The following is a 27,916-nucleotide window of genomic DNA, read 5'->3' as shown; positions in this document are numbered from 1 at the left end:
GCTGTTGTTTAAATAGTCTTTCTTTGGTTTTAGGGAATGCCTGGGGTGGGGAAAGGAATATACTGAAATGATTCTGATATAAAAAAAAAAAGTTTCAATAAAATGTTAAAAATAAACCTAAATATTTGTTGACTTTTTTTTTTTTAATATAAAAACGTCTCTGCAAGGATGGAGTTTTCTTTTCAATTACTTCAGATCACTTTCACCTCCAAGCTTCCACTTTAAATCCAACTTCCACTTTAAATCAGAGTTCCAAAATTACCGGTAAAAGGATCTGTTCAACGATCTGAAGTGAATTTGGGGACTGCTGACTCTTACAGACACGTCTAGACAGACCCATGTGGACCCACATAACCTACATTCACAAAATAAGAAAGCACACGCTCCTCACAACCCCCAGGCCAAATAAATATAGTAATGAGTATATTTCAACATAATTAGTTTCCTTCATGATCCTTTTATTTAATGAATTTATAATAGCATTTATATAGTGCTTTAGGGCGTGAATCTCGCCTGATCCTCACAACGACACTACAGACCCTTATTATCCCCATTTTACGGATGAGAAGACTGAGGCAGAGGTTAACTTGTCCAGGGCCCCACAGCTATTGTCTGTACGTCATTCTGGAAAGAAGTCCCTAAAATCTGCTCCCCGTTAATGCTGGTCCCTATTTCCAATTTACCATGTCAATAGCTTGTTACTGTTACGCGTATATGACGTCTCCCCCATTAGACTGTAAGCTCCTAGAGAGCAGGGGCTATCTTTAGTCTTTTCTCCACATCCTGGCGCTCACTACAGAGGCTGCCACATAGTAGGGGCTTAATAACATGCTTTTGCCTGGACCCTCCTCCCTTTTATTTCCCTAACTCCGTCTCCTAATAGCCTCCGTGACTTTTTGTCTTGGAGAGTATTTCCTGGGTCACTACACCCCAGCCCAGAGGCCTGGCCACAGGTAACAGGAGAAGGCTCCAGAAAGCACTTATGTGGAAGCACATCCAGCACCAGTTACTGAAGCGCCAGCAACACCGCCCCCGCTTCCTGTCCCGTCGTCACTTCCGCCCGCCGTCTCCTAGCAACCGGAGGCCGCTATATTTAACCCCAACCGCCGCGGACCGACCTGAACTATCAGAGCAGCCCTGCCCGCCTTCCGCCCGCCCGCCCGTCCGCAACGCCTCATCGACAGCCGGCCCGCACCCGCTCTCCATCCTTCCCTGAGTGTCCCGAACCAAAGGGTTTCCCTAAGGCCTGAGAGGGGAGGGGAAAACCGCGCGGCTGAGGCCGCCGCCTTTCTCGGCCTACGCCGCTGTCGTCACTTCCTCCCTTCGTCTCCTAGCAACCGCGGCCCGCTTGGGTCGACTCTGACTGTGGAAGCCTTAGAACGGAACTGATCTTGCAGTCGGGCCGCTAGCGATGGTAAATCCGCAGTTTGGCCGCGTTCTTACCCTTCCTTCCCTCCCTGTCTCCGGGAATGGTCCTCTAGGGCCGCTGGAGTTGCAGCGGCCGCAGGACCGGCGTCCAGACCACTAAAGGAGGGTGGGGAGAGGGAGAAGAGGGGGGAGGAGGAGGCAAACTCCAGGTGGGGAAGGGGAAAGAGAGTCAGGACACATCCTCCGGGTTCCCTCTCCTCCCTGCCTTCTTCAACTCTCCCACAGAGTATCCATCCTCCGCAGGACCTAGAACCATAGCATCCTTTAATGTCAGAGCTGGAAGAGAACTTAGTCCAACCAAGACAACACGTAGTCCGGTCCTGTCATGTGACGGAGAAGAAAACTGAAGCGCAGACAGGCGGAGAGCTGGCCCCGGGTCCTCCATAATAATAATAATAATAAGTAGCAGAGCAAGGATTTGAACCCAGGTTAAAACTAAGGTGTCTCTCCTCTCCCCACCCCCCCCCCCCCCCCCCTCCCCCCCCCCCCCCCCTCCCTCTCTGTCCCTCTGTCTGTCCCCCCCCCCCCCCGTACATTTCTGTCTTTTCTGTTTCTCTGTCTCTTCTCTTTATCTCTGTATTTTGTCACTGTCTTTGTGTCTCTGTGTCTCTTTCTCACCCTCCCTCTACCTTTCCCTCTCCTTCTCTTCCCCCTCCCCTTCACATCTAGCATTATGTGATTTACTAAATTGTATCCCCACTGAACATATAAGGAAGTTAAGGCTGAATGAGGTTAAGCACAAGAATGAATTGTTTTATTGGGTTTTTTTTTTCCTGCCTTATAATAACTCACATTCTATCGGGTTTTAAAGTGTAGAAATTGCTCTTCTTGTAACAATTAGATTGTAAGCTCCTTGAAGGCAGGAGTTATTTTCTCCTTTCTTTATATCTCCAGTGCTTAGGACTGTGCCTGGAGCATGGTAAGCTTGTTGACTAGATAACCAAGGTGGTAGGCAAGCAGTGTTAATATTATTTCCATCTGACAGGTGAGGAGATAATAGTAAGAGCAGTGAATCACAACAGCTTGTCAGTGTTAGAGCAGAGATTTGAAACTGGTATCCTGACTCCAGAGTGATATGCTGCTCTCTGTCGCCCAAAGGGGACTTTTAAAAAGTCATTCTACACAGTATCATGGGATAAAATTCCACTAAGGAGCAGGCCAACCACCTTGCCTTTCAAGGACAGAGTTATGTTTTAACTAAAAGTTTTGTATGCCAGCCCTTCAGTGCTAGTTTAAACAAACAAACAAAAAAAATCACCCTACATGCCCATGCAAATTAATGCTGTTTAAAAAATTAATTCAGTATTCAGCTTCAAAAATTTAGATCCTTGTGGGGAAATGTTTTTATTTAGAAGATGAATTTTCTCTACCTGTTTAAAAGTAAAATCCATAGCTGTCTATATGCTGCAAACTAGCAAGCTACTTCAAAATGTGTCATGGTGTTTGAGCATTTCTTATGTAATGGCATATGTGAAAGATCTATCTAAATCATGCCAGAGTACACAAATGTGAGGAATCATTATTGTAATGTTTTTTTTAAGTCTGAAATGTCATTTCGTAATGTGAACTATGACCTGTGTTCAGTAAGATCATGCTGTAGGACCAGTAAACTCTTCTGAATCAATAACTATGCAAATATTTATCCAGCTTGGGGAGTTAGATTTCTTAACAGAGTGTTTATTATTTAGATTAAAGAAGAAAGAGAATGTATACATTCCAAGCATTTTTCTGTTCATTAAGATTTTCATGCATGATAAAAAGTCATTTTGGTTAATTAACTTTCTATGGTATATATTTCATCTCTTACAGGCAGAGGTTGAGGAAACTCTAAAGAGGATTCAGAACCATAAAGGGGTTATTGGAACAATGGTTGTTAATGCTGAAGGTAAATATTATCAGCTTACTTTCTTAGTATAGGTAAAGTACATCAGAGGCATTGTACATTGTGGCAAGCCTTAAGACAAAAACATCATGTACTTTGAAATTTAAAGTTTGTTTTGTGTATTTTAGATTTTAGATTTGTATTTCCCTAAGACATCCCAACTAAACTAATTATTAACACTTTAGTGATTTATTGTTCCCATCTTTTTTTAAAAATCTCCATTATTTAATGAGGGAAGAAATATATTGCTTAATTTTAAGAGAAAAGCATTATGTTTCTTATTTTAAAGTGTGAGAACTTTTCATTTTGTGAATCAGTCAAGCAAGGCTATAGATTAGGCATATATAGACTTCCTGAATTTCTCTATTGAATCAATCAATCACCCTTACCCAATTAATTTAGACATAAAAAGCCCAAACTAGAAGCAGCAAAGGTGGGTAGGGTTAAGGAGTGATCCCAGAGACCTCTGGTCCTGGAGCAAGGAATCTGTCATCTAAAAGCAATCCTGAAGCAGCTACTGGAATGTTTCTGCTGGAATCTCCTTTCAAATACTTAGACCCAGAAGTATATCTAATTCTTTCAATCAATCCCAATACGTTTCCTGCGTTAAGACCTAGTTTATACCTTTGATTGATTAATTCAGTAGTGTTCTGGGCTTCTACAGCCACATTAATTGGGGTGATTGATTCACTTGTCCACCCCTAGTCCACGCTAGTCTCATTGAGAAGTCTAGGTGACGTCTATCCTTATTTATGTATTTTAAAGATGCGGGAATCATTTTAATAGCACTTAGTATAATGGGCATAGCATAAGAAGGACTTTTCAACTAAAATTTGCATTTTGATCTTTGCCCTTTTATATCTGTCTCTATACCTATCATTTGAGGAGCCTGTGTGATGTTTTATTTGACACCTCTTTACCAGTTATATAGATCATAGCTTTCTGACAATTCCTGTTAATTTTACTGAAGATTTTTAATGGTCAAGAGGTACCAAGACTCTCAGACCATCTAGTTAGAATAAAATCTGGTTACTCCAGATAATTTATGAGATCATCACAGAATTAGCACATAGGAAATTGAGTGATTGAGCATAAGATTTTATATCTAGTCATTCTAACATGGAAAACCAAATATCTATCAAGGCCCTGCTGTGTTTATAGTGTGATTGTCCTGGATGCCATGAAGCATAAGAAGTATGGTACCCGTTTTCCAAGAACAGAATTTAGTTGAGGTGAAAAGATAGCTAAAAAGTGAATAATAGTGCCAGGCAGCGAACCATAACTGGCCAAATCAATAAGCATTGTGTGAAATTTAGATGAAGGCGAGATCACTGCCAGCCAAAGTAGTTAGAGGAGTAGAATTTGAGGTGCACCTTGAAGTTTAGGTCGATGAGATTTTATATAAACACCACTGACTTCCATAGCTCCTATTGTATCTTGTTTGGAAAGAACATCTACAATAGATACTCTGTATCCTTCTTAGACAATATAATAATCATTACCAGGAATCATTAGACATTCCTAAAATTTGTGACACTTAAATTTAAAGCATTACTTGAAATCTAGATCTATATTTTTCCCAAATTGAAAAAAATGATTTTATTTTATGATAAGATTGTGAATGTTCTGGATGCCTAATATTTGTATTAAAAACAGATCCCATTTTAACAATAGGCAAGATAGTGGTATATGTTTTGTGACAAGAATATTAGAAGAAATAAAATATTCAAATTGTTATAATAGCCAGGTTAACTATAGCCAAAGTGTAAATAACATGATAATTTATTAGAGTATTCAGAAGTCAAATACACTTAACAATGGAAATGGACCATTTAAAAAGCATTATCTTTCATTCTTTCAAGGGCCTTTTCGGGTCATATAAAATCATAAACTTAGAACTTCAGAAGACTTTAGAGGCCATATAGTCCAACACACTTACTGTACATGAGGAAACTGATGCTCAGAGTGGTTTAGTGACTTGCCTTGAGTCATACAGCTAGTACATTTCAGAAGTGAGATTTGAATCTAAGTCTTCATACCTCCAAGTCTAGTGTTCTATGTGCTATTCCCACTAATATTTTTCCAGATTTTAATGTTACCAATAGCTCTTGATCTTGGTCATTCCTTTAAAAGATATCCAACAAGAATTTTCCCATGTAAAGATATTCCTATTTCTTTTTGTATCATATTCAATGTAATATTTGATTTAGACTCATTCAAAGTTAGAATTCTATATTAATGACAGCATAGTGGATTTATCATTTTAGCCATTTGAGAAGCAGTATAGGTATTCCATAGATCACATAGTCTGCTTCACCAGTTTATAACATCTATAACCTTTTGTGCCCCAAAGTCTTACTCAGATGCCCCATGGCATGTAAGTAAACCTAAATTATCAAAAGCTATACTAGCAGAGCTCTGACAGGTTCTCCCTTTTAGAACGACTTCAGGTATGGTTCTGGGAACAGACTGATTCTGCTTTCCGTGGACCTGCATAGCTAATTGTGGTGAAGCTCATGACCAGGAGGCTGACAACTCAATGATGGTTTTTAGACCATGACAATCCATGAAACCACAAACTAAACAAAATAATTCTTAGTCCTATGTGACTGCCTTCCGCTGCTGCTGTCACTGCTTTTAGAATGGTGGAAAATTGGGCAGAGGTAAATCGTTTTCAAACTCATTGAAACATTGACTTAACTGTTTGTACTCTAAATGTAGGCTCCTTGTTTAGTGCCTCACAAGTAGATATACTTGCTGGAGGGTCTGAATCCAATCAATCTCGACATTCTCACTATAACAAAACCAGAAGGCAAATATAAATTGCAGCTAAATAAAAAGTTGGCTCATAGGTTCTCCTCAGGAAGGTAAGGAAAGGAGCCAATAGAATTGGTTTTATCATGTGTCCAAAAGCAACATAGGATATTTGGTCATTTATATTGCCCTGATCGTGCATGATAAGTATTTATTTGCAAAATAACCACTCTGAAAATTATTACAGTTCATATGCCTACATCCACTGTGGAGAATGAAAAGATAACAAAATTATGTAAAGAACTAGACCATTTCCTCTAAGTTTCCTTCAATAACCGGTGATTTCAATGCATAGATAGTAAGCACAAAACATACATATATTGGAAAGTGTGGTTCAGGAATAAGAAACAAAAGAGGTCAAAGACTTATAGGCTACACAGAAACATCACACCTATAATTCATGAATACTTTCTAAGAAAAGAATTGGGAGATAAGGGACTTGCTGAGCGTTAATTAACAACCCCAAAATGAAATTGATTATATCTTAATGGACAGAATGGCTCATCACTGATGTGAGAGTCTTCCTGAATCAGCTTTGTCTACATTCAGAGCACCAACTTGTGAGAGCAAAGATAAAGATGAATACAAAACTAGAGGAGATAATGGAAATGAGAAAGTTATGACAAAATTAAAACAATGCCAACTTTATCATTTTAAACAAGTTACTTTTTCTAAAAATGGGAAATAGATGGAGAAAAAGACATTGACATTGATAATAGCAATTCCATACAAGTGTTTAACTGATGTTAGTGAACAGCCATAGGGAAGAGACTAGAAGAACTTAAAAATTGCCCTAGTCAGTAAACACCATCTATGTGCCAAGAAGAGAGTTGGCAGCCTGGGACAACAGTTCTTTGAGGATGCAAAGTCATTTGAATATCTTAGAGACAAGAATGATAGAAGTTTATAAGTAGCATCTCCTCATAAAATGGGGACAAACAGTGAAAGGGAAAAGAAGTTTGAAGAAGACTTGGTGAGAGTCCCATTTGAGCATTTAAGAATGAAGCTGGATGGGGGATGACAGAGAAGACACAGATGCAAAAGCATTAAAGACTTTGATAGCCATCTCTTAAAAGTTAAGAGAGCAGAACTACCACCTTCACACTCTAACATCACAGTCTCAAGTGTGCTTCTTGAAGAAGGGGAGATGTTCTTTGACGAAGACGGACCAAAGAAGCTGGATTACACCAAGTACATATATACGTAGGAACACTTTGCTGGTGGTGCCAAACTTTTGAGGGCCTGAAGGGATTAATTTTTAAGGTATCAGAAAAATGACTAGCTACTGAAATTGTAGGAAAAATATAATTATTTTAAAAAGGCAACCAAGAGAACATGGCTCACTACCTACTCATACCAACTTTCTACATAAAATTTTTAAAACATATATGCATTGAGGCCTTCTGAAGGTATAAAAAGGTAACAGACTGATTTTTACAAGTATCATTTCCTAGTAAACTACATTTTTACCATCATATAATTGACTGAAAGATGTAGAAAATGTAAGATCCTACTGTACTCCTTTGTTGACTTTTTTAAAAGCTTTTGATCTAGTAAAGCAAAATACTACTTAAAAGGATCTCCTCTAACAAAATGTCCTACCATGCATCTATCAAAATTGTATAGTATTCCATGAAAGAGATGTTTCCAAACTTTGTCTTTGCTCACGGGGCAGATATTCAGGAGCATTGAAAAGAGTCATCTACTTTTCCCATTAGCCCAGGTAGGCTTGATAATAGTAAGTGCTTAAGAGATGCTTGTTGACTGACTTAGTGACTTATCCAGCTTCCCAAGTCCACCAGTGACCTTGACCTTGATGCTGAAGGAGCTTGTGAGGAGGAGAAAGCCCTAAACAATATGGAAAACATACTAGAGGAGCCACAGGGAATGGCATCTGAGAAAAACCATCCTAGACTGTAAGAGGTCAAGCCAACCAGTAGAACAATAATCCTGATCAGAGAACAGCAAGGCAAGTCTGAGTGTCACCCACGGACTGGATAAGATAGGCACTACTGGATCAAGTGCTACCTGGACAGAAAAAAGTGACCCCAATGTCTTGTGGGCTAATTCAGTCTATCTCCAATATGTCCCTGTTCCCACTGTATGGGAAAGAGGGTATCTGGATGAGATTAGAGAGAATCTAAATGGAGGGACTGGTATTAGACCAGATGAGCATCATAGAAACATTCAGGACCAATAGAGCAAATATCGCTACAACTGCTTTCTGTCCCTGCCAATACATTTTTCTTAGGTAAAGGAGTTTATCCTCTATAGTTTCTTAATATAAGAGAGCCAGTTTTGAAAATGCTGTCGTCTTAAAAATTCATTACTCTAGCTTACATTATTATAAGAAGCCCTAATCAATTCTTTTTTCTCTTTGGCATCAAAGAAAAATTTTTGCCTTTTTTTATTCTTAATGAAACAGTGCAGTATCACAAAACACATGTGCAGCCATAACAGTGCTGTTGAACTAGCAACAATATTTATCAACTAGGGTGAATTTTGTTACTCTTTACTACAATAAATCTGTGATCTCATTAATGAGAGTATTCCTTACAGTGGTCTAAATTACAACCCATTCTGTGTGATTCTTGTCCATCTGTTATCCCTCATTGCTGCTCCATAACCAGCCTACCTCATTTTCCTATCCTACTTGGCTTGGATGATAGCTTTTTTTGCTGCATCTTGCGTATATCATTCATTATTAGCAATTTGCTACAGCCTAATTATATCCACATTATTTAAATCTCTGGTTTACTGCTTAGAACATAGTAGGTACAAAATAAGTGCTTACTTAATTGAGTTGAGTCTTCAGAGATTGTGGTACTCCATGATAACCTGTCACAGAAATATAACCTGTCAGAAAAGGTGGGTGTCAAAAATTTAGGGTTTTGTACAAGAGACTAGTAGGGCATTATTGAAAGAATAATACATAAGAAAGTGAATAAAATGTCCATAGTCTTTGACCCAGACATTCCTCTGTATGCATAGACCCACAAGGAGGTCAGAAACCAAAAGAAAGGTCCCATTTACCTCAAAATATTTACAGCAGCATTTTTAGGGATAGTTAGCAACCAGAAGCAAAGTAGATGCCAATCATTTGGGCATGATAGAGAAAGGCCAAACAAATTGTGGTACGTTAATGTAAGGTAATGTTACTATGCTATAAGAAAAGATGAACATGATAAATGTAGAGAAGCATGGAAAGATTTATATGAACTGATGCAAACTGAAGCAAATAGAACAGAAAAATAATATATGCAATGCCTACAACAATGTAACTGGAAAGAACAACAAATACAACTGTATGTTACCAAATTACAACGACCAAGCTTGGCCCCCAAAAAGAGATATGAGAGGATATCTGCCCCTGCTCCTTTAGAAAAGTGGGGGATTCTGGGTGTGGGATATTGCATATAACATTGGAATATTTGTGATCTGCTGTTTTTTTTCTGTCTTTGTACTTTTTTATTAGAAATGGCTGTCTGGGAGAAGGTGGGGAAAATAACAGTGGAAAATGTAGGTGATATACAAACAAAATATATTAACAAATTTGTTTTTATTTTTAAAGAGCATTGTACATTTGAGGAATGTAGTCTAGACCATTCTCTTCCTTCTGTTTAATCTTGGACCAAGCTCATTCATTGTGCAGTTACAGTGCCTATCAACTATCAAATATATTAATTGATCAGTAAACATTAATTAAGCACCTACTATGTGCCAGGCATTCTGATAAGCAGTAAATATACGAATTTATACACACATACACACACACACACACACACACACAGAGTGAACTAGTTCCAATAACAAGCCATGAAACAATTTTATTATTTCTTTTATAAAATGTTTAACTAAAATAATGAATAGCAGCTCACCAAAACCACATAAAGATCCAGGTCTTCTAAAATCACACTTGTCATAGGCATGAAGCCAAGTATCTGAAACACGCCAAAGGTACAATTATCATTCACAAATTCCACCTATTTTATTTATTAATTTTGATCTAGAGTGAACTGGAGAGGAAGTTCTAAGTATCTGAACCATAGTCCTGTAAATTTAGATTATAGATAATTTACTTCTATAACATTTTTCTTTGACACTTTTGACATTTCAACAACAATAGTTGTTGTAAAGGTATAAAATAAAATTATTGATTAAAAAATTGGTAAAAAAGATAGGAGATAAATGCCCAAAAACTTACTCCTTAAAGAAATATCTAGTTTAACCATTTAGTGTCACCAATGACCATGCCAAGAACTGAGGATGCTTTCATGTTCAGATTGTTGGCTAAAGTTCAGTGAAAGTATTGAAGTTCCTTCTATTTACTGTCAGATTATTTGGTAAAACAAAAAAAAATTATAGAAATTGTAGTACATAATCCAAAAGAATATACCATTTTACAATTAAAAGGAAGGTACTATTAAAAGGTATAGAAATGTTAATTTTTTAATCATAGTCTATGCTTTCAATACTTGTGTTATTTTGTATTCTTTCTCCTGGGTCATATCTTCTCTATCCAGATTTTCAGTTCTTTCTAAAAATCTTGTTAACTCCAAATTCATCTTTATGTATCCTTCTGCTATATGCAAAGAACAGAGGGACATGTGCAAAGAAAGTCCCAGAAATATCCTTACATGTCCCTTGATTCTCTAGGAAAAGTATGCAAAGTAATTTTAGGAACAGTTTTTAGTTACACTTGATCAGGCTTGAATTTTACTATTAAATTAATAGGCAATTTGAATGTATATAACAAAAATAAAATAGTTTATGTACTATTTTGGTGGAATTTGATTTCACCTGTGTGGGTACTCATTCCTTCCATTCAGATTGTAACCCTTACGTGGTTTCTAATCCTAGGTCGTTCTCGCCCATGTCTTTCCTTTAATCCTCCATAGACTATTAATCCAAATGAAAGGCCTTTCTCTCATTATGTTAGTATATCAGAGAAGCCAGTGTGGTACTAGTCAGTTGGTCTGTTTCCTCTTATTCTCATTACATAACCAACCCACTTCCTCTGAGCAGGTCACCATATGCTCCACTTAAACTCACCATGTACCTTTCCATTACTCTCTTTTGTCATTTGCTACAACCATGTAGTATCACTGGAATAATATTGATATTAAGAGATGTTTTCTTGTTGTTGCTGCCTTACTGCAAAATTTGGTATTATTGAATACACTGAGCGTTTCCTCCAAATGCAATGTAGACTACTCCATTCCCTCTCATTTCTGGGCCCAGATGATTATCTATCTGAAGCACTTGTCCATCTTATACAGGTTTGATGGACTAACTTGATTGCTCATAATTGGACTTCATAATCTAGGTAATAAGTGGCTTTCATCTACTTTGTTTTTGTTTTGTTTTTTCCTAGTGTGGGTGGTTAGACTTATCCCTTTTATATTGCTGTAAATTTTACTGAAAAGACTTTGAAGTGCTCAAGGTCTTTATGCTATCAGTACTAGTTCATTTATAAATTAGAATGTTTGGAGAGCTTTGCCACTAAGAGATAAGAGAACTAAATAATTTACATTTAGTTATTCAAGTTATTTCAAATTAAATAAAAGTTTATAAAATGCTTACTATGTGTAAGACACTCTCCTGGATGCTAGGAATTCAAATTAAAAATAGTACCAGTCCTTACGGATCTTACATTCTGCTGTGAGATATAGCATGCAAAGTCATTTGAAGGGTGAGAACATTAGCAACTGGATATATCAAGAAAAGCTACGTGGAGAAGGTAACATCTGGACCTAGTCTTGATGAAAAATGCAGATTCTGAAAGGCAAGAGATAAAAAGGGAGCACATTCCAGGTATCAGGGGCCGCTTGTGCAAATGCATGGAAGGTAAGAGAAGGAATGTCACATTTGGAGAGCAAGTGACAGTCCACTTTGACTGGAATGTAATATGTGGGGAGGAGAAGTTAGAGGCCAGGCTGAGGAACTTAAATTTCATCCAGAATAGAACACTGGAGGCTTTTGAGCAGAGCAAAGACATTTGCCTTAGGAAGATTATTTTGATAGTGTAATGGAGGTTGGATTGGGGAAAGAATAACCTAGAAGAAGGAAGACCCTTTAGGAGGACATTATGATAGTACATTTGGAAAGTGAAGAGAGCCTGAACTAGGGTGATTGTCGTATGAGTGAGAAAAAGAAAAGGATGAATGAGAAAGATTTTGTGGAGATGGAATCAACATGGTTTGGCAATTGACCGAATATGGAGAGTTAGGGGAAAGAATCAAGGATGACTCTGATGTAGCAGATCTGGGTGACTTGAAGGATAAAAGTAACCATGACAGAACTAAGTAAGTAAGGAAAATTGAAGGAATGGCAGTCCTTTTGGGGGAAGATGAGTTCAGTTGTGAACTCGTTGAGTTTGAAAGGCAGCTGGATAGAACTGTGGCAGGGGCGCTGGACCTAGAACCTGAAACACCTTAGTTCAAGTCCAACTGTCTGCCTCAGTTCCCTCATCGGTAAAATGGGATAATTGTAGCCCTTACCTTTAGGGTTGGTGTAAGGATAAAATGACATAATATTTGTAAAGCTTTTCACAAACCTTAAGGAACTATATAAATGTTAAATATTATTTCAGATGCTGATAGAACATACAGATGAAAATGTATAGTACACATTTGGTAATATAGGACTAGAGTTATATAGGAGAGGGGTTTAGGAGATATGTGTGTGTCATACATGTATATTCATATCTGTGTATATATATATACACACACACACATAAATATGATCATTGAACCCATGGAAGTATATAAGTTTGCTAAGGGAGACTGTGCAGTGGTAAAAGAAGGAAGGATCTGGGGACCTAGGATAAAGTCCCAGGGAGCATATGATGATCAAAAAAAGAGACTAAAGGAAACAATTAGAAGGGAGAATCAGGATGGAGACTCAAGAAAGCCAAGTGAGGGGAAGAGTATGAGAAGGAAGGGGTGGTTGACCGTGTCACAAAGAACGCAAAAGTTCAGGAAGATGAAGATTAAGACATTTCAATGTTTGAGGGATTATTAACCGTCTTGGAGAGAATGGTTTTCAAGGTTTAGAAGTCAGATACCAAGGGTTGGAGAAGTGAATGGGAGGTGAGGTAGTTGCAGCATTGGTTACTCTCAAGGTGTCTGGCAATGAAATGAAGGGAAGATTTGGGATGACAAGATCGAGGGAATGGTGTGGTCAAATATAAGAGTTTTTTTGTTTTTGTTTTTGTTTTTGTTTTTTAATAATGGGGAAAACCCAAGCATGTTTGTAGGCAGAGAAGAAGAAGCCAGTAAAAATGGGATTGAAAATGAGTGAGAACAAGAGAAAATAAAACTGGATGAATGACGAGGCAAGCTCTCAGAAGGGAAAGGAAGGGATCATGGGCAAAAATATCTAAAATAAGTTGCTGATGCTTCCTACAACAAATTTAAGGCTTGTCAAATATTATGCAATATTGGACAGCATTTAGGCAATTTGGTAGCACTTCCAGAGATTCTAAAGTGCTTACTGCTTTAGAGGCCCATCTTTTAAAGAGAAATATTCTCCATGTGACATATGGCTGTAAACCAGTGAACACCATGATATATAAAGAATCACAATCACAGGTGACTCAGAAATAATGAAAATAATAATATTAACTCACAGGTAAGGTGTAAAAAGCACATTCCTCACAACACCTCAGTAAGTAGGAAGAAGCACCAGACTTGGAACCAGGAAAAATTTGGGTTTGAATCCTTGCTCTGATACTATGAGACAGTGTACAAGTCCTAGGATCATATATCTGTAAAATGAGATTAAAACTAATGATATTGCACCATATCACAAGGTTGTTGTAAAGAAATGCCTTGTACTCCTTAAATTATGTATAAATGTTAGTTGCTATTATTATTGTCTTCATTTTATACATGAGGAAACTGAGGCTCAGAGAAATTGTGACTTATCCATGAGGTTGCACAGTTAGTAAATGTCAGAGCCAGAATTTGAACCCTAAGTATAGAATTCTTCCCACTACCTACTTCCTTACTGCCTGAAATTAGGTATGGTTGTTGTTAATAACAATAATTAACATTTTCTGTAGCAGTGTACAGTTTCACAGCACTTTTCAGACAACTTTTGAAGCAAGTATCCTGCAAAATATCAACAACAAATTACACACGAGAAGTTGAATAGGATTTTTTTTTATGATATGCATAGCCAAAAAAGAAGTTGGGATGGTTATGTTGTAAGGCTTAAGGATAGACTCCCAGAGCACAGCACTGCACCATAAACCAAAAATTCAAAAATACAGAAGAAGAATCTCCATGATGTTGAGTAGATCCTTTATGGAAAACCAGGACAAATGTCCCACAGGACAGAAGGGTACAGATGGGTTAAAGTCTGCAGTGATGGGGGGAGTGTCCTACTGATAAGATCATACAGAGATCTTAAACATACACAGATTCTAAATATCAAGAAAAGAGCTATTCAAATTTTTAAAACTCTTTTTGTTGAACTTTTTAGTGTAGGGGTCAGGAAAGATCAGGACTTTGGCCAGTGTAGGCTAACTCTATTACAGTTTTTCTTAGTGGGTAATAATTTGACTTGTGACCTGATCAGAAATCTGGGCCTAGAAAACATGATAAGCTAATCACATAGTGAAAGTGAGACAAAAACAATAGGCAGCCTCTCAGTTGTCAATCCACACAATATTAAGAGATTTAGGGAAAAGTACCTAGAACGTTGAATGGATGCTTTGTGGAGAGTATATGGGAGGACATGAAGAAGACTAGCATGTGATGATAGGCTGGCAGGTATAGGCTGTGATCTGTTATATCATCAAAGGAAATACTAACATTGATGAAATCATAGAACGATCAAAGTGTACACACTTAAAATAATAAATAGCCTTATTTGTCACTATTTTAAAGGTCTGAGAGCTTAATTAACAAATGTTTACCTTATTTCATAGGTATTCCCATCAGAACAACCTTAGATAACTCTACAACAGTTCAGTATGCAGGCCTTCTTCATCAGCTGACTATGAAAGCCAAGAGCACAGTGCGAGATATTGATCCTCAGAATGACCTAACTTTTCTTAGAATCAGATCAAAGAAACATGAAGTCATGGTAGCCCCAGGTAATATATTCAGAATTTATTTTTAAATTTTTATTTCTTTTTAATATTTTTTTTACATTTTGAGTTCCAAATTTTCTCCCTCCCATCACTTATTGAGAAGGCAAGCAATTTGATATCAATTATGCATATGAAATCATGCTGTTAGTCATTTTGTGAAAAAAAATAGAAGAAACAAAAGAAAAGTAGAGTAAAAAACATGCCTCAATTTATGCTCAGAGTTCATCAGGTCTCTTTCTCTGGAGGTAGATAGCATTTTTTATCATGGGTCCTTTGGAATTATCTTAAATCATTGTGTTGATTACAATATGTAAGCCTTTCACAATTGATCATTGTTACAATATTGTTGTTACTTTGTACAATGTTCTCCTGGTTCTACTCATTTCACTTTGTATCAGTTCGTATAAGTCATCTGAGGTTTTTCTCAAATTATCCTGCTCACATTTCTTATAGCACAGTAAAATTCTAGCACAATCAAGTATCAGCCTATTCAGCCATTTCCCAGTGGATGGGCATCCCTTCCATTTCCAGTTCTTTGCCACCACAAAAAAGAGATGCTATAAATATCTATGTACCTTTTCTCTTTCCTTTGTTCTCTTTGACATATAAACCTAGTAGTGGTATTGCTGAGTCAAAGCATGTGTAAAATGTGGTAGCTCTTTGGATATAGTCTAATTGTTCTTCAGAATGGTTGGGCCAGTTTACACAGTAAACTGTACATTAGTACTGACACAGTACATTAGTGTCAATTTTTCCACATCCCTTCCAGCATTTGTAATTTTCCTTTTCTGTCATGTTAGTCAATAGATAGGTATGGGGTGATACCTCAGAGTTGTTTGACTTTGCATTTCTATAATAAATGGTGATTTAGAGGATTTTTTCAAATGACTATTGATAGTTTTTATTTTTCTTCTGAAAACTGCCTGTTCATATCCTTTGACCATTTATCAGTTGAGGAATGGCTCATTTTTTTAAATAAATTTGACTCAGTTCCCTGTATATTTGAGAAACTCCCTATAAATTCCCCCCCCCCAGTTTCCTGCTTTCCTTCTAATTTTGGCTGCATTGGTTTTGTTTGTACAGGAAAAAAAGTTTTAATTTCATACAATCATAATTATCCATTTTATTTCCCATTATCCTTGCTATCTCTTGTTGGTCATAAACTCTTCCCTTATCCATATGAGAGGATTTTTTCCATGCTTCCCCAATTTACTTATGATATCACCCTTTATCTTTGAATCATGTACCAGTTTTTACCATATCTTGGTATACATGTGAAATGTTGGTCTATGCCTAGTTTCTGCCAAATTGCTTTCTAAGTTTCCCAGAAATTTTTGTCAAATGGTAAGTTTTTACTCCAGAAACTCGGTTTATCAAACACTAGGTTACTTTGTTCATTATTTTACAGGTAAGGAAACAAGGTTAAATTACTTGCCCAGGGTCACACATCTAGTAAGTGTCTTAGGATGGATTTGAACTCAGTTCTTTCAGATTCCAGGCCTGGTACTCTATCCACCACACCACATAGCTGCTACTTATCATTCTAAGAAAGGCTCTAATGAGTCCTATGCTTTCTAGCATTTTTAATAGGAATAGGTGTTGTATTTTGTCAAAAGCTTTTTCTGTACCTATTGAAATAATCATATGAATTTTGTTATTTTTATTATTGATATGATCTATGATCAATTATGCTGATAGTTTTCCTCATATTGAACCTGCCCTACATAAATTCCACCTGGTCATAGTATATGATCTTTGTGATATATTGCTGTGATCTGCTTGCTAATATTTTCTTTAAAATTTTTGCATTGATATTCATTAAGAAAATTGATTTAGAGTTTTCTGTCTCTGTGTTTGTACTCCCCGGTTTAGGTATCAAAACCATATTTATATCATAAGAAGAATTTGGTAGGACTCCTTTACTTATTTTTTTCAAGTAGTAGTAATGGGATTAATTATTCCTTAAATGTTTGATAGAATTCACTTGTAAATCTACCTGATCCTGAGGATTTTTCTTTTTATCTTTGTAAATTTTTTATTCATCTTAAATTTAAATACAAGTGAAAAAATAAAAGAAAAAGAATATTTCCATGTACACAGCAGAACATGAGATAGAATTCAATATAAAACAATAAATTTCTATTTCAAGAAAACCTATATAATAAATACTGCACATTGTTTTCAAAGCTACCCAGCTTTTCTTTGTTTCCTTGTAGGTTTTCTTTTATTCTTTGGTGTTTTTCCACCATCCTAAAAAAGGCTACAATTAAACATAGATAGATAGATATAGAGATAGATATCTATAAGCATACACATATAAATACATATACACTCGTGCACATATGTGAAAGACTGTACTATGAATGTTTCCACTTGTCATCTCTTTCTCTGGAGGTGGATGGCGTCTTCCTTCATAGGTCCAGGTCTTTCCATGTTTTTCAGAATCAACCAACTCATCATCTTCTACATCATAGCCATATTCCACCACAATCACATCCTATCTGAAATTGTCCATGAAAGTATTTCCCCAATTTTCTGAATTCCTCAGGTATTTTATAATGTCTGGTTATTTAAATGGTCTAAAACAGTATTGAATAATATTGGTAACACATAATATGTTTTCCTTAGTTTTCTCTTTTGATTAAATATATTTTAGCTTTAGATTTGTCTGAAATCATGATTACTATCCCTGCTTTTTTTACATAATAAATTCTACTCCAGGCTTTCATTTAATCTTTGTGTATATCTCTCATTTTTATTGCGTTTCCTGAAAGCAGTAAATTTTCTAATTCAAATTTTTAATCTGCTATACCTTTTCTTTTTATGGGTAAATTCATCCCATTCACATTCTAAGCTATAATTACTTGTTGTATATCTCCCCCCTTCCTATTTTTCCCTACTATCCTTCTTACCTTATGGGATTTTTTCTTAACAAACTCACTGATGGCTTGTTCAATTTCTTTTTCTAAGTTTAAATTTTCTATAATTTTTCCTTTAATGTTTAAGTATTTTATTTACTCTTCTATTAATTTAGGCAATTTATATTTTTTGTAAATATTCATCCATTTTAATTGACTATAAGTTTTACTGGCATATAATTGTACAAAATAGCTCCTAATAATTGTTTTAATTTCATCATCATTGGTGGTGCATTCACTCTTTTCATTTTTGATTCTGTTAATTTGGTTTTCTTCTTTTTCTTTCTTAATCAAATTAACTGATGGTTTATCTAATTTGTTATTTTTTTTTCATAAAACTAGCTCCTAGTTTTATCTATTAGTCCATTTCTTTTTTTTTTTTTACTTTCAACTTTGTTAATCTCTTCTTTGATTTTCAGGATTTCCATTTTGATGTTTGAGGATTTTTAATTTGATGTTTTTCTAGTTTTTTTTGTTCCTTGCATGCCTAATTCATTGTTCTGCCATTTGGTGGGTATATACATTCAGTATTGATGTTACTTCATTGTCTAAACCAGGGATGGGGAACCTGCAGTCTGGAGGCCACTAGGTCCTCAAGTCCCCTTAATAAAAGATTTGTTCTGTGAAGTTTGGATTCAGTCAAAGGGCTGCAGTTGAGGACCTAGAGGGCCTATGTGGCCTCAAGGCTATAGGTTTCCCATCCTTGATCTATGCTGTCTTTTAGCAAAATGTAGTTTTCCTGATTATCTCTTTTAATTGGGTCTATTTTTTTTAGTTTTTTTATTTATTTTAATTTATCAGCAATCACTTTCATAAGCTTTTGAGTTTTAAATTTTTCTCCCCTTCTCTCCCCACCTCCCTCCCCAAGATGGCACACAATCTGATATAGGCTATACATATACATTCCTGCTAAACATATTTTCACATTAGTGATGTTGTAAGGAAGAATTAGAACCAATAGGTGGAACTGCAAGAAAGAAAACAAAACAAAACAGAAGAAAAAAATAGCAAATAGTATGCTTCGATCTGCATTCAAATTCCATACTTCTTTCTTTGGATGTGGATAGCATTTTCCATCATGAGACCTTTAGAGATATCTTTGACCCTTGCATTGCTGAGAAGGGTTAAGTATGTCAGTGTTAATATCGCATAACATGGCTGTTACTGTGGACAACATTCTCCTGGTTCTGCTCATTTCACTCAGCATCAGTCCCTACAAGTCTTTTCAGGTTTTTCTGAAGTCTGCCTGCTCATCATTTCTTATAGCACAATAGTATTTCATTACATTCATATACCACAACTTGTTCAGCCATTCTCCAATTGATGGGCATCCCCTTAATTTCCTAATTGGGTCTATTTTTGCTTTTGCTTTTTCTAAGATCATGATTGCTACCCCTGCATTTCTTTACTTCATTTCAGTATAATAAATTCTACTCCAACCCCTTATTTTAACTCTTTGTGCCATTCTATTTCAAGTCTGTTTCTTTTAAACAACACATTATTAGATTCTGGTTTCTAATCCACTCTGCTCTCTGCTTCTATTTTATTGGTGAGTTCATCCCATTTACATTTACAGTTATGACTACTAACTGTGTATTTCCCTCTATCCTAATTTCTTGTTTATCTTTCTCTCTCTCTCTTTTAACCTTTTCCCTCCTCAGAAGTTTATTTTGCTTCTGACTTCTTCCTCTCTTAATCTGCTTTACCTCTTATCACCTTACTCCTTTCTTTTATCCCTTTCACCTCATACATCTCAGTAGGGTAAGATAGGTTTCAATATGCAATTGATTGTTTACATATTCTTCCTTCTTTGAAGTAGTTCAGATGAGAGTGAAGTTCAAGCATTGCCCATTCCCCCACCATTTTCCCCTTCACTATAAAAACTCTCCCTTGTATACGTATTTTGTGTGAGATAAGTTTCTCCATTCTTCCTCTCCTTTTCCCCTTCTTCCAGAGCACCCCTCTTTCTCGCTGCTCCATTTATTTAGGTAATCCCAACATAACTCACATCCATGCCTTCTATCTACATAGACTCTGATTCTGCTAATTACTCTGATAATGATAAAGTTCTTAGGAATTACATGTGTCATCTTCACACACAAGAATGTAAAATTTTAACCTTATTCAGTCTCTTATGTTCTCCCTTTCATGTTTACTTTTCTATGCTACTCCTGAGTTTTATATTTGAGCCATCCACTTTTTTAAGATGGAAGCCACTAAATCTTGTGTGATACTAACTGAGGCTTCATGATATTTGAATGATTTCTTTTTAACTGCTTGAAGTATTTTCTCTCTGACCTGGGAGCTCTGGAATTTGGTTATGATATTCCTGGGAATTTTAATTTGGGGATCTCTTTCAGTAGGTGATCTGCAGATTCTTTCAATTTCTATTTCATATTCTAGTTCTAGCAAATTGGGGCAGTTTTCCTTTATAATTTCCTTTATAATTTCTTGGAATAATATGTCTGACTCTAGAAAATCATGGCTTTCTGGTAGTTCAATAATTCTTGAGTTATCTCTCTTCAACCTATTTTTTCGGGTCATTTGTTTATCTGTTGAAGTATTTCTCATTTTCGTTCATTTTTCTGGTTCTTTTGACTTTGTTTTGTTTTTGATATCTTAGGGAATCATTAGCTTCCACTTGCCCAGTTTTAATTTTTAAGGAAGTATTTTCTTCAATCAGCTTTTCTACCTCTTTTTCTCCCCCATGTGGCTAATTGTGCTGTTTAAGTTATGTTCATTACTAAGATTTTGTACCTCTTTTATGATTTGGCCATATCTGTTTTTTAAGGAGTTTTTTTTTTTCTCCAGTGAGGTTTTGTACTTCTTTTGCCATTTGGTCAATTCTGTTTTTTAAGATGTTATTTTGGGGGAAGCGAGGTGGTACAGTAAATAGAGTACTAGCCCTGAAGTCAGGAGGACCTGAGTTCAAATTTGGCCTCAGACAGATAACATTTACGAGCTATGTGAACTCTGGCCAAGTCACTTAACTCCAATTGCCTCATGAAACAAAACAAAATGAAAAAAAACAACGAAAATATACAAGGTGTTATTTTATTCAGTATTTTTTGGTGCCTCTTTTGCCAAGTTGTTTTTGCTTGCATTGCTCGCAAACAGCTTGCAATAGTTTTGTGTTTTTTTTTTAATCACTCATTTCTTTTCCCAATTTTTCCTCTATTACTCTTATTTGATTTTTTAATTTTTTTTTTATTTTTAGGCAGTTGGGGTTAAGTGACTTGCCCAGGGTTACACAGCTAGAAAGTGTCAAGTATTTGGTCTGAGGCCGGATTTGAACTCAGGTACTCCTGACTTCAGGGCCGGTGCTCTATCCACTGCGCCACCTAGCTGCCCCATCTTATTTGATTTTTTAAAAAAATCGTTTTTAGCTCTTCCATGAATTCTTGTTGGACATGTGTCCAATTGGCATTCTTTTCTTTTAGGCTTTCCTTATAGCTGTTTTAATATTATTGTCTTCTTCCGAGTTTCTGTCTTGATCATCCCTGTCACCTTAGTTGCTTTTTATGGTCAGGTTATTTTTCTTGTTCTTGTTTGCTTCAAGCTTTTTTGTGCTGCTATTTTCAGAGCTAGGTCTGGATGTTTGAAAGATTTCAGTGTTTTTCTAAAGTGATGTGATATGGTCACTGTTTTCCTGATCTGTGTTTGGTCCTTATCCTGGAAGTACCCCTGTTCCCTTCCAACCACAAGGGCTAACACTCTTCTCCACTCTAGAACTGAGACCCAGAAGTGAGTGTGGATAATGGAGTTGTGAAACAGTAGCCTGTCCTGCACCCATTGCTAGCACAGGGATCCCCTATAATGTTATTATCATCAGTTACCCAATCCCCTTCTGGTCTCTGGATTGAGAGCCCCCAGAGCTGCTGTTTTTACCATAAGTCCCACAGCTGGTGTTGCCGCCACATGTCCTCTGGGCTAACCCCCACCTCAAAGACACAGACCTTTCCTTCCAACCTCCTCAGTTGTCTGGGTCTGGAAAAATGTCTCACTCTGACCTTCGTTGGCTCTGATGCTCCAGAATTTGATTTGAGGCATTATTTTACTATTGTTTGGAGGGGAATATTGGGAGAGCTCAGCTGTAGTGTATCCTTTACACTGCACCCCCAGAAATACATTTAGGAAAATTTTGGTGAGTATACTATCATATCTTTGCAAGTTAGTGGTTTTAATTTTATGTCAAAATAGGTAACAGGGTTGAAATTATGCCCCCCAGAAATTTACTAGCTGGGTGTCCATGACCAACTCACTTCACCTTTTATGTGCCTTAGACAAGGCATTTTCCAAATGGTTTGTGATCTGTGTTGGTAAAGGGAATTCCCACACTGGTAGGTACCTACATGATGAAATAAAAAATCCTTTGTGTGTTCATATTATATATATATATATATATGTATACATATACTATATATATATACATAGATATATATCTACATATCTATACCTGTCAATCTATCTATCCTATTTATCTATCTGTAAATGAGCCAAGGACTTTATTGCTGAATTTCTTCCTGAATTTTGCCACCCATGAATTAGTCAACCTGTCATCTGCTTATTATTTTTTGTATTGTACATTCTATTCTATGTAGTATCAGAGTTGATGGATATATGTGAACAGATTTTTCCCTTACCAACCAATTTTAAATTAAAAACCTCTTAATGAGATTCAAAAAACTCCAGGCAAATATATACACTTTATTGTCCCTTATTGGGTACATTCACAGAATGACATAATCTCGTATTTTGAAGGGACTTCAGAGGATATATTGTCCAAACCATAGTTGATCAAGAATTCCTTCTATACCCCATCAAATAAGTAATTATCCAGCCTTTGTTTGAAGATCACTAGTGGAGAGGAACAAGCCACCACCTGAGTCAATCCATTCCACTTTTAAATAGTTCTCACTGTCAGGATGTTTTTTTAATGACATCAAGCTTAAATTAGTCTTTTCACAGCTTCCATACATTGTTTCTAGTTCTGCTTTCTGGGGCCCAAGAAAACATCTAATCCCTCTTCCAAATGGCGGCCCTTTAAATACTTGGAAAGAGTTATTTCAACTTAGTACAAGAATTATGATCTTCACATTAAACATTCCCAGTTCTTTCAATAAATACTCATATGACAAGAGCTCACGACCTTTGAATATCTCATTACCCTCCACTGGCAGCTCTCTAGTTTACCAGTATCTTTCCTAAAATGTGATACCCAGAACTGGACACAATATTTCAGATATTGTCTATTGTATGTAGTCATAAGCCCTGTTTAATAATTTTTCTGGGAAGCAAGGTGGCATAATAAATAGAGTTCTGAACCGAGTTAGGAAGACCTGAGTTCATATCCAGCTCTGTGACTCTGGACAATTCACTTAACCCTGTTTGCCTCAGCTTCCTAATTTATAAAATTAACTAGAGAAGGAAATGGCAAACCACTCTTGTATTTTTGCCAAGAAAACTCCAATGGAGTCACGAAGAGTCATACTTGAGTTAAATGACTAAATGACAAAATATTTTTTCTAGAATTTTTCAGGAATAGGGGCGGAGCCAAGATGGCAGAGAAAAAGCAGTGACTTGCCTAGGATCTCCCCCAAACCCCTCCAAATACTTGTAAAAATCACTATAAACAAATTCTAGAGCAGCAGAATCCACAAAAAGACAGAGTGCAACAAATTTCCAGCCCAAGAAAACCTGGATGGTTGATGGGAAAGGTCTATTGTGCCAGGCTGGGAAAGGAACAAAGTTTAGTGTGGGCCACACAGTCAAAGACAGGGTCTTAGCAAACCTGGAGCAGACCTCAGGGGATTGAATCACTAGCAGTTATAGCAGTTTCCAGACTTCTCAATCTACAAATGCCAAAGACAATTTAGAAGGTCTGCTGGACCTCGGTGAGAAAGGAGCAAGGTCTTGCCTCAGTCCTGGTGCAGCCCTGGGGAGACGGCTGCTTCCAGAGCTCTTGGGCCACAGGCTGTAGGGGGATCAAGTGGCTAAGTAGAGGGGGATTGCAGGGATCTCTTCAGCACTGAGGCAGGATTCTCTTGCTTTGCCTATGCTTGGATCTGGATCACAGTCCTGGGTGGCAGTTCTGGGGCAAGGAGCAGTGCTGGTGTGGCAGAGCTTGTGACAGTAGTGGAAAGCGGATCCTCCTCACAGTTCCAAGGCAGCAAAGAGTGCTTGTGGTTATGCATAGACCAGAGCACAGCCCAGGAAAGGAGTAAACACTTCTCCTTTGATCATACCACCTTGGAAGAACTGAAAATTTACAAGTCCCTAGAAGTATCTCTGAAAACAGCTGCACAAAACCCCTGAAGCTTGGAACTGTATACTCTCCACACTGGAAGCAGAGCCCTACCCTAACAAAGAGTTTATAACTGAAGTATTTGGCTGGGAACATGAGCTAACAGTGGGAAAAAAAACTCAGACTACAGAATCTTAGTTTGGTGACAAAGAAGATCAAAACATACAGCCAGAAGAAGACAACAAAGCCAAAGCTCCTACATCCAAAGCCTCCAAGAAAAATATGAATTGGTCGCAGGCCATGGAAGAGCTCAAAAAGGATTTTGAAAAGCAAATAAGAGAAGTAGAGGAAAAACTGGGAAGAGAAATGAGAGTGATGCAAGAAAATCATGAAAAAACAAGTTAACAGCTTGCTGAAGGAGACCCCAAAAATACTGCAGAAAATAACACCTTAAAAATAGACTAACCCAAATGGCAAGAGGTCCAAAAACCGAATGAGGAGAAAAATGCCTTAAAAAGCAGAATTGGCCAAATGGAAATAGAGGTCCAAAAGCTCAATGAAGAAAATAATTCCTTAAAAATTAGAATGGAGCAAATGGAAGCCAATGACTCTATGAGAAATCAAGAAATTATAAAACAAAACCAAATAAAAAATAGAAGAGAATGTGAAATATCTCATTGGAAAAAACAACTGACCTGGAAAATAGATCCAGGTGAGATAATTTAGAATTTTTCAGGAATAGAAATTAATTTCATTGGTCTACAGTTTACAGAATCCAAAATTTTCTATTTTGAAAATCAGGACAGTTTCTCTCATCAGTTTCTCTCATCATGATATCTCTTACAATCACTCCAGTTGTTCAGAGATTACTGATAATAGCTTCTCTACCAGTTCTTCCAGTATTCTAGGATGATCAATACTTGAAATCATCAAGGGCAGATATGTGCCCTCTTACTCTATCTTCTTTTATATTTTGAACTTGTATCAACCTCCTCCTAGCCATTTTTGTCCTTTTCCTTTTCATTCCAAAGATCTTTCCACTTGGCACAGAAAACAGAAACAGACTAAGCCACTCTACTTTATCTACATCATCAGTTGTTACTATTATTCTATTCACGCTGAGCAGCAATCCTATTTCTTTTTTGACCCTCGGTTTTTTGTTCTGTTTGTATGTTTTGTTTTTGTTTTTAACCAGTTAACTTTAAATACTGTCCATGGTCCTTAGCTTTCCTCATCAACTTCAGCTCATTCTGAGCCTGTGCCATGCTTTTGTATTCATCTTCTAGCATTTGCCTTTATTTCCATCTTTTGTACATGGCTTTTTAAAATCTAAGTTCATTGATGAGTGCTCCTTGAATCCATATTGATATATGTAGACATCTTTTCCTCCTCATTAGAATTCTTTTTCTTGTGGCTTCAGAATTTTATTCTTGAGGCCTTTCCCTTCTGAACTGAATTCCTTGTAGAATTTTAGTTCATGATATCCTATCTTACCATTCCATAAACCCCTTGGAATCTGCTCTCCCCAAATCTAGTGTCTACCAGACTCCATCCATATTCCTCTATCATAAATTCTAAAATGCACTGGTTACTTATCCCCAAATTTTCACCATTTGTGCTCCAGCAACTACTTCCTCTTTTTTTTGGTGAAAATCACATCTTAAATAGCAATTCCCCTTATTTGTTTCCTTGGATAAAATATACATTAATGCAAGTCAAGAAGCTGCTCTGGTTCTGTCAAAGAGCTCTTGCAGAAGTCTGAATAATTGTGATTTGTTTTCTGAACTCCTCATCTTTCATTTCATTCTGTCCAGGTGTGGTCCACATCATGCTCTGAAGACAATACCAATTCTCTTTATCACCAACATCTTTTCCTCCTTTAGGTCTTGGATTTCTTCACAGAAGTAGCTCTTCTATGTATTCTGTGCTATTCCGTCCACTCTCCTTTTTACCTGTCTGTTCGTTTGAATAAGGTGTTTGTTCCAGAACTATGTTCCATTTGTGAGTCTCTTCCCAATAAATCATTCATATAATTGAGGTCAAATCTGCCTTTTTGTATTGGAATCTCTAGGTCACCTTACTTGTTTTTGTATTTTTTATATTCATCTCATGTATTTCTATAGAGAGACATTCAAGGCCATTTTGTCTACTACCAATTTCTGGGACTTTATTGCCATTTTTCTTTCTATATAGCACCTACATGGTATCTATGGTATCTAGTTTGTTGGATATACTTAGGCAGTCTTCTCCTTCCCTCTTCCTTTTTCAGTTTAAATTCTTTTTGATTAGATGTCTAAGACCCTCTAATACCAAGGTCTCTCCTGACTCCCATTTCCTCATTCTTTCCACTATATCATGCTGCCGCGTCTGGAATTACTTAACCCCGTATGGTCTTTGTTTCTGTATCTTTGATAGACAGGCTTTGGACTAACTCTTTATGTTCTAACATTTCATTTCAGCTCAAAGAGTTTAGGAAGTCTTCAATAAACCTTAGCTTTGATCAGTAGAATTACTTTTCCTCAGTTGCATTACATTGTAAGAAATGGTGTTAACAAATTTCAAGTGTATCGATCTCCCTCATTTTAAGTGAACATAATACATAAAACTTCAAAGGCATAGTGAAATTTATTAAATCAGGACAAAGGGGAACAGAAGAGATCACAAAGGAAAACAGTTCACAAAGCATTCCCATCAGAGCAAAACCCTATGAATATAAAGTGCCCATCAAGGTCCATAGTTGGCAACCATTCTATTCCTGGAAAGCACCTTAGAGATCTTCTATTACAATCCCCTCATTTACAGGAAATGCAACTTTTGGCTGGTAAAATGGTAATTTGCAGAGCTGGAACTAGAGCCCAGGTCTCCTGAAGCCCTTCTTAATTAAAAGTTTGCAGTTCAGTCAGTTGGAGAATTTTTGATCATGGGGAAACATTTTAAGTTTCATAATAGGTGTCATTTTGTTTGAATATATATTATATTTCAGAAGTATATGTATTTGTAAAACCAAGGATATATGTAAACCAAGGTTATTGCTATACAATGAACAAAATTCAGATGAAAATTAAATGTGTATTGATTTAAATTACCATAATACTGATGTTTCTAAATACATTTTGTAAACTATCAGAGGATTAGCTGAGCTTTTCATATTTTATTCAATTGTTCCATAATTCTTTAAAAATAGGTAGGATCCTCAAGTTGCAGTGAGCCAGGTAGAAATCAAATCAGCATAGTCATTGGCAATTAATACTGTTTTCAAGATTAACTAAAATTTATCTTTTTTTTCTTTTTACAGATAAGGAATATCTTCTGATTGTCATTCAGAATCCAACTGAATAAACCTGTGATAACAAATTTGATAATAATGAACCTAAACTGCTTTTAACAAATTCCTTTCTACTAAAATTGTATTCCTTCCTTATGGATATTTTAATATACTTAGCTGCTTTTATATTGAATCTATTCCTACTTATTCCATTTATTTTCTTTTGATTATATTTTGAAAGTGTTCATTACCAATATAATGCATT

The 27,916-nt window shown here is 36.5% G+C and overlaps 1 protein-coding gene across 1 annotated transcript; it reads left to right on the top strand.

Annotated features, from left to right (window-relative positions):
- Window positions 1-1,239: 1,239 nt before the first annotated feature.
- On the top strand, window positions 1,240-27,916 carry DYNLRB2 (dynein light chain roadblock-type 2). The gene is made up of 4 exons (XM_027865478.1): window positions 1,240-1,414; window positions 3,238-3,313; window positions 15,060-15,227; window positions 27,682-27,916. Exons 1-4 carry the CDS (start codon window positions 1,412-1,414, stop codon window positions 27,723-27,725), a joined length of 291 nt encoding a protein of 96 aa, XP_027721279.1. The 5' UTR covers window positions 1,240-1,411; the 3' UTR covers window positions 27,726-27,916.

The sequence above is a fragment of the Vombatus ursinus genome, unplaced genomic scaffold (genome assembly GCF_900497805.2).
Source record: "Vombatus ursinus unplaced genomic scaffold, bare-nosed wombat genome assembly UNPS02014778.1, whole genome shotgun sequence".
Taxonomy (NCBI): Eukaryota; Metazoa; Chordata; class Mammalia; order Diprotodontia; family Vombatidae; genus Vombatus; species Vombatus ursinus.
Note: the sequence above shows the minus strand (reverse complement) of the source record. Positions and strands in the feature narration are given on the sequence as shown.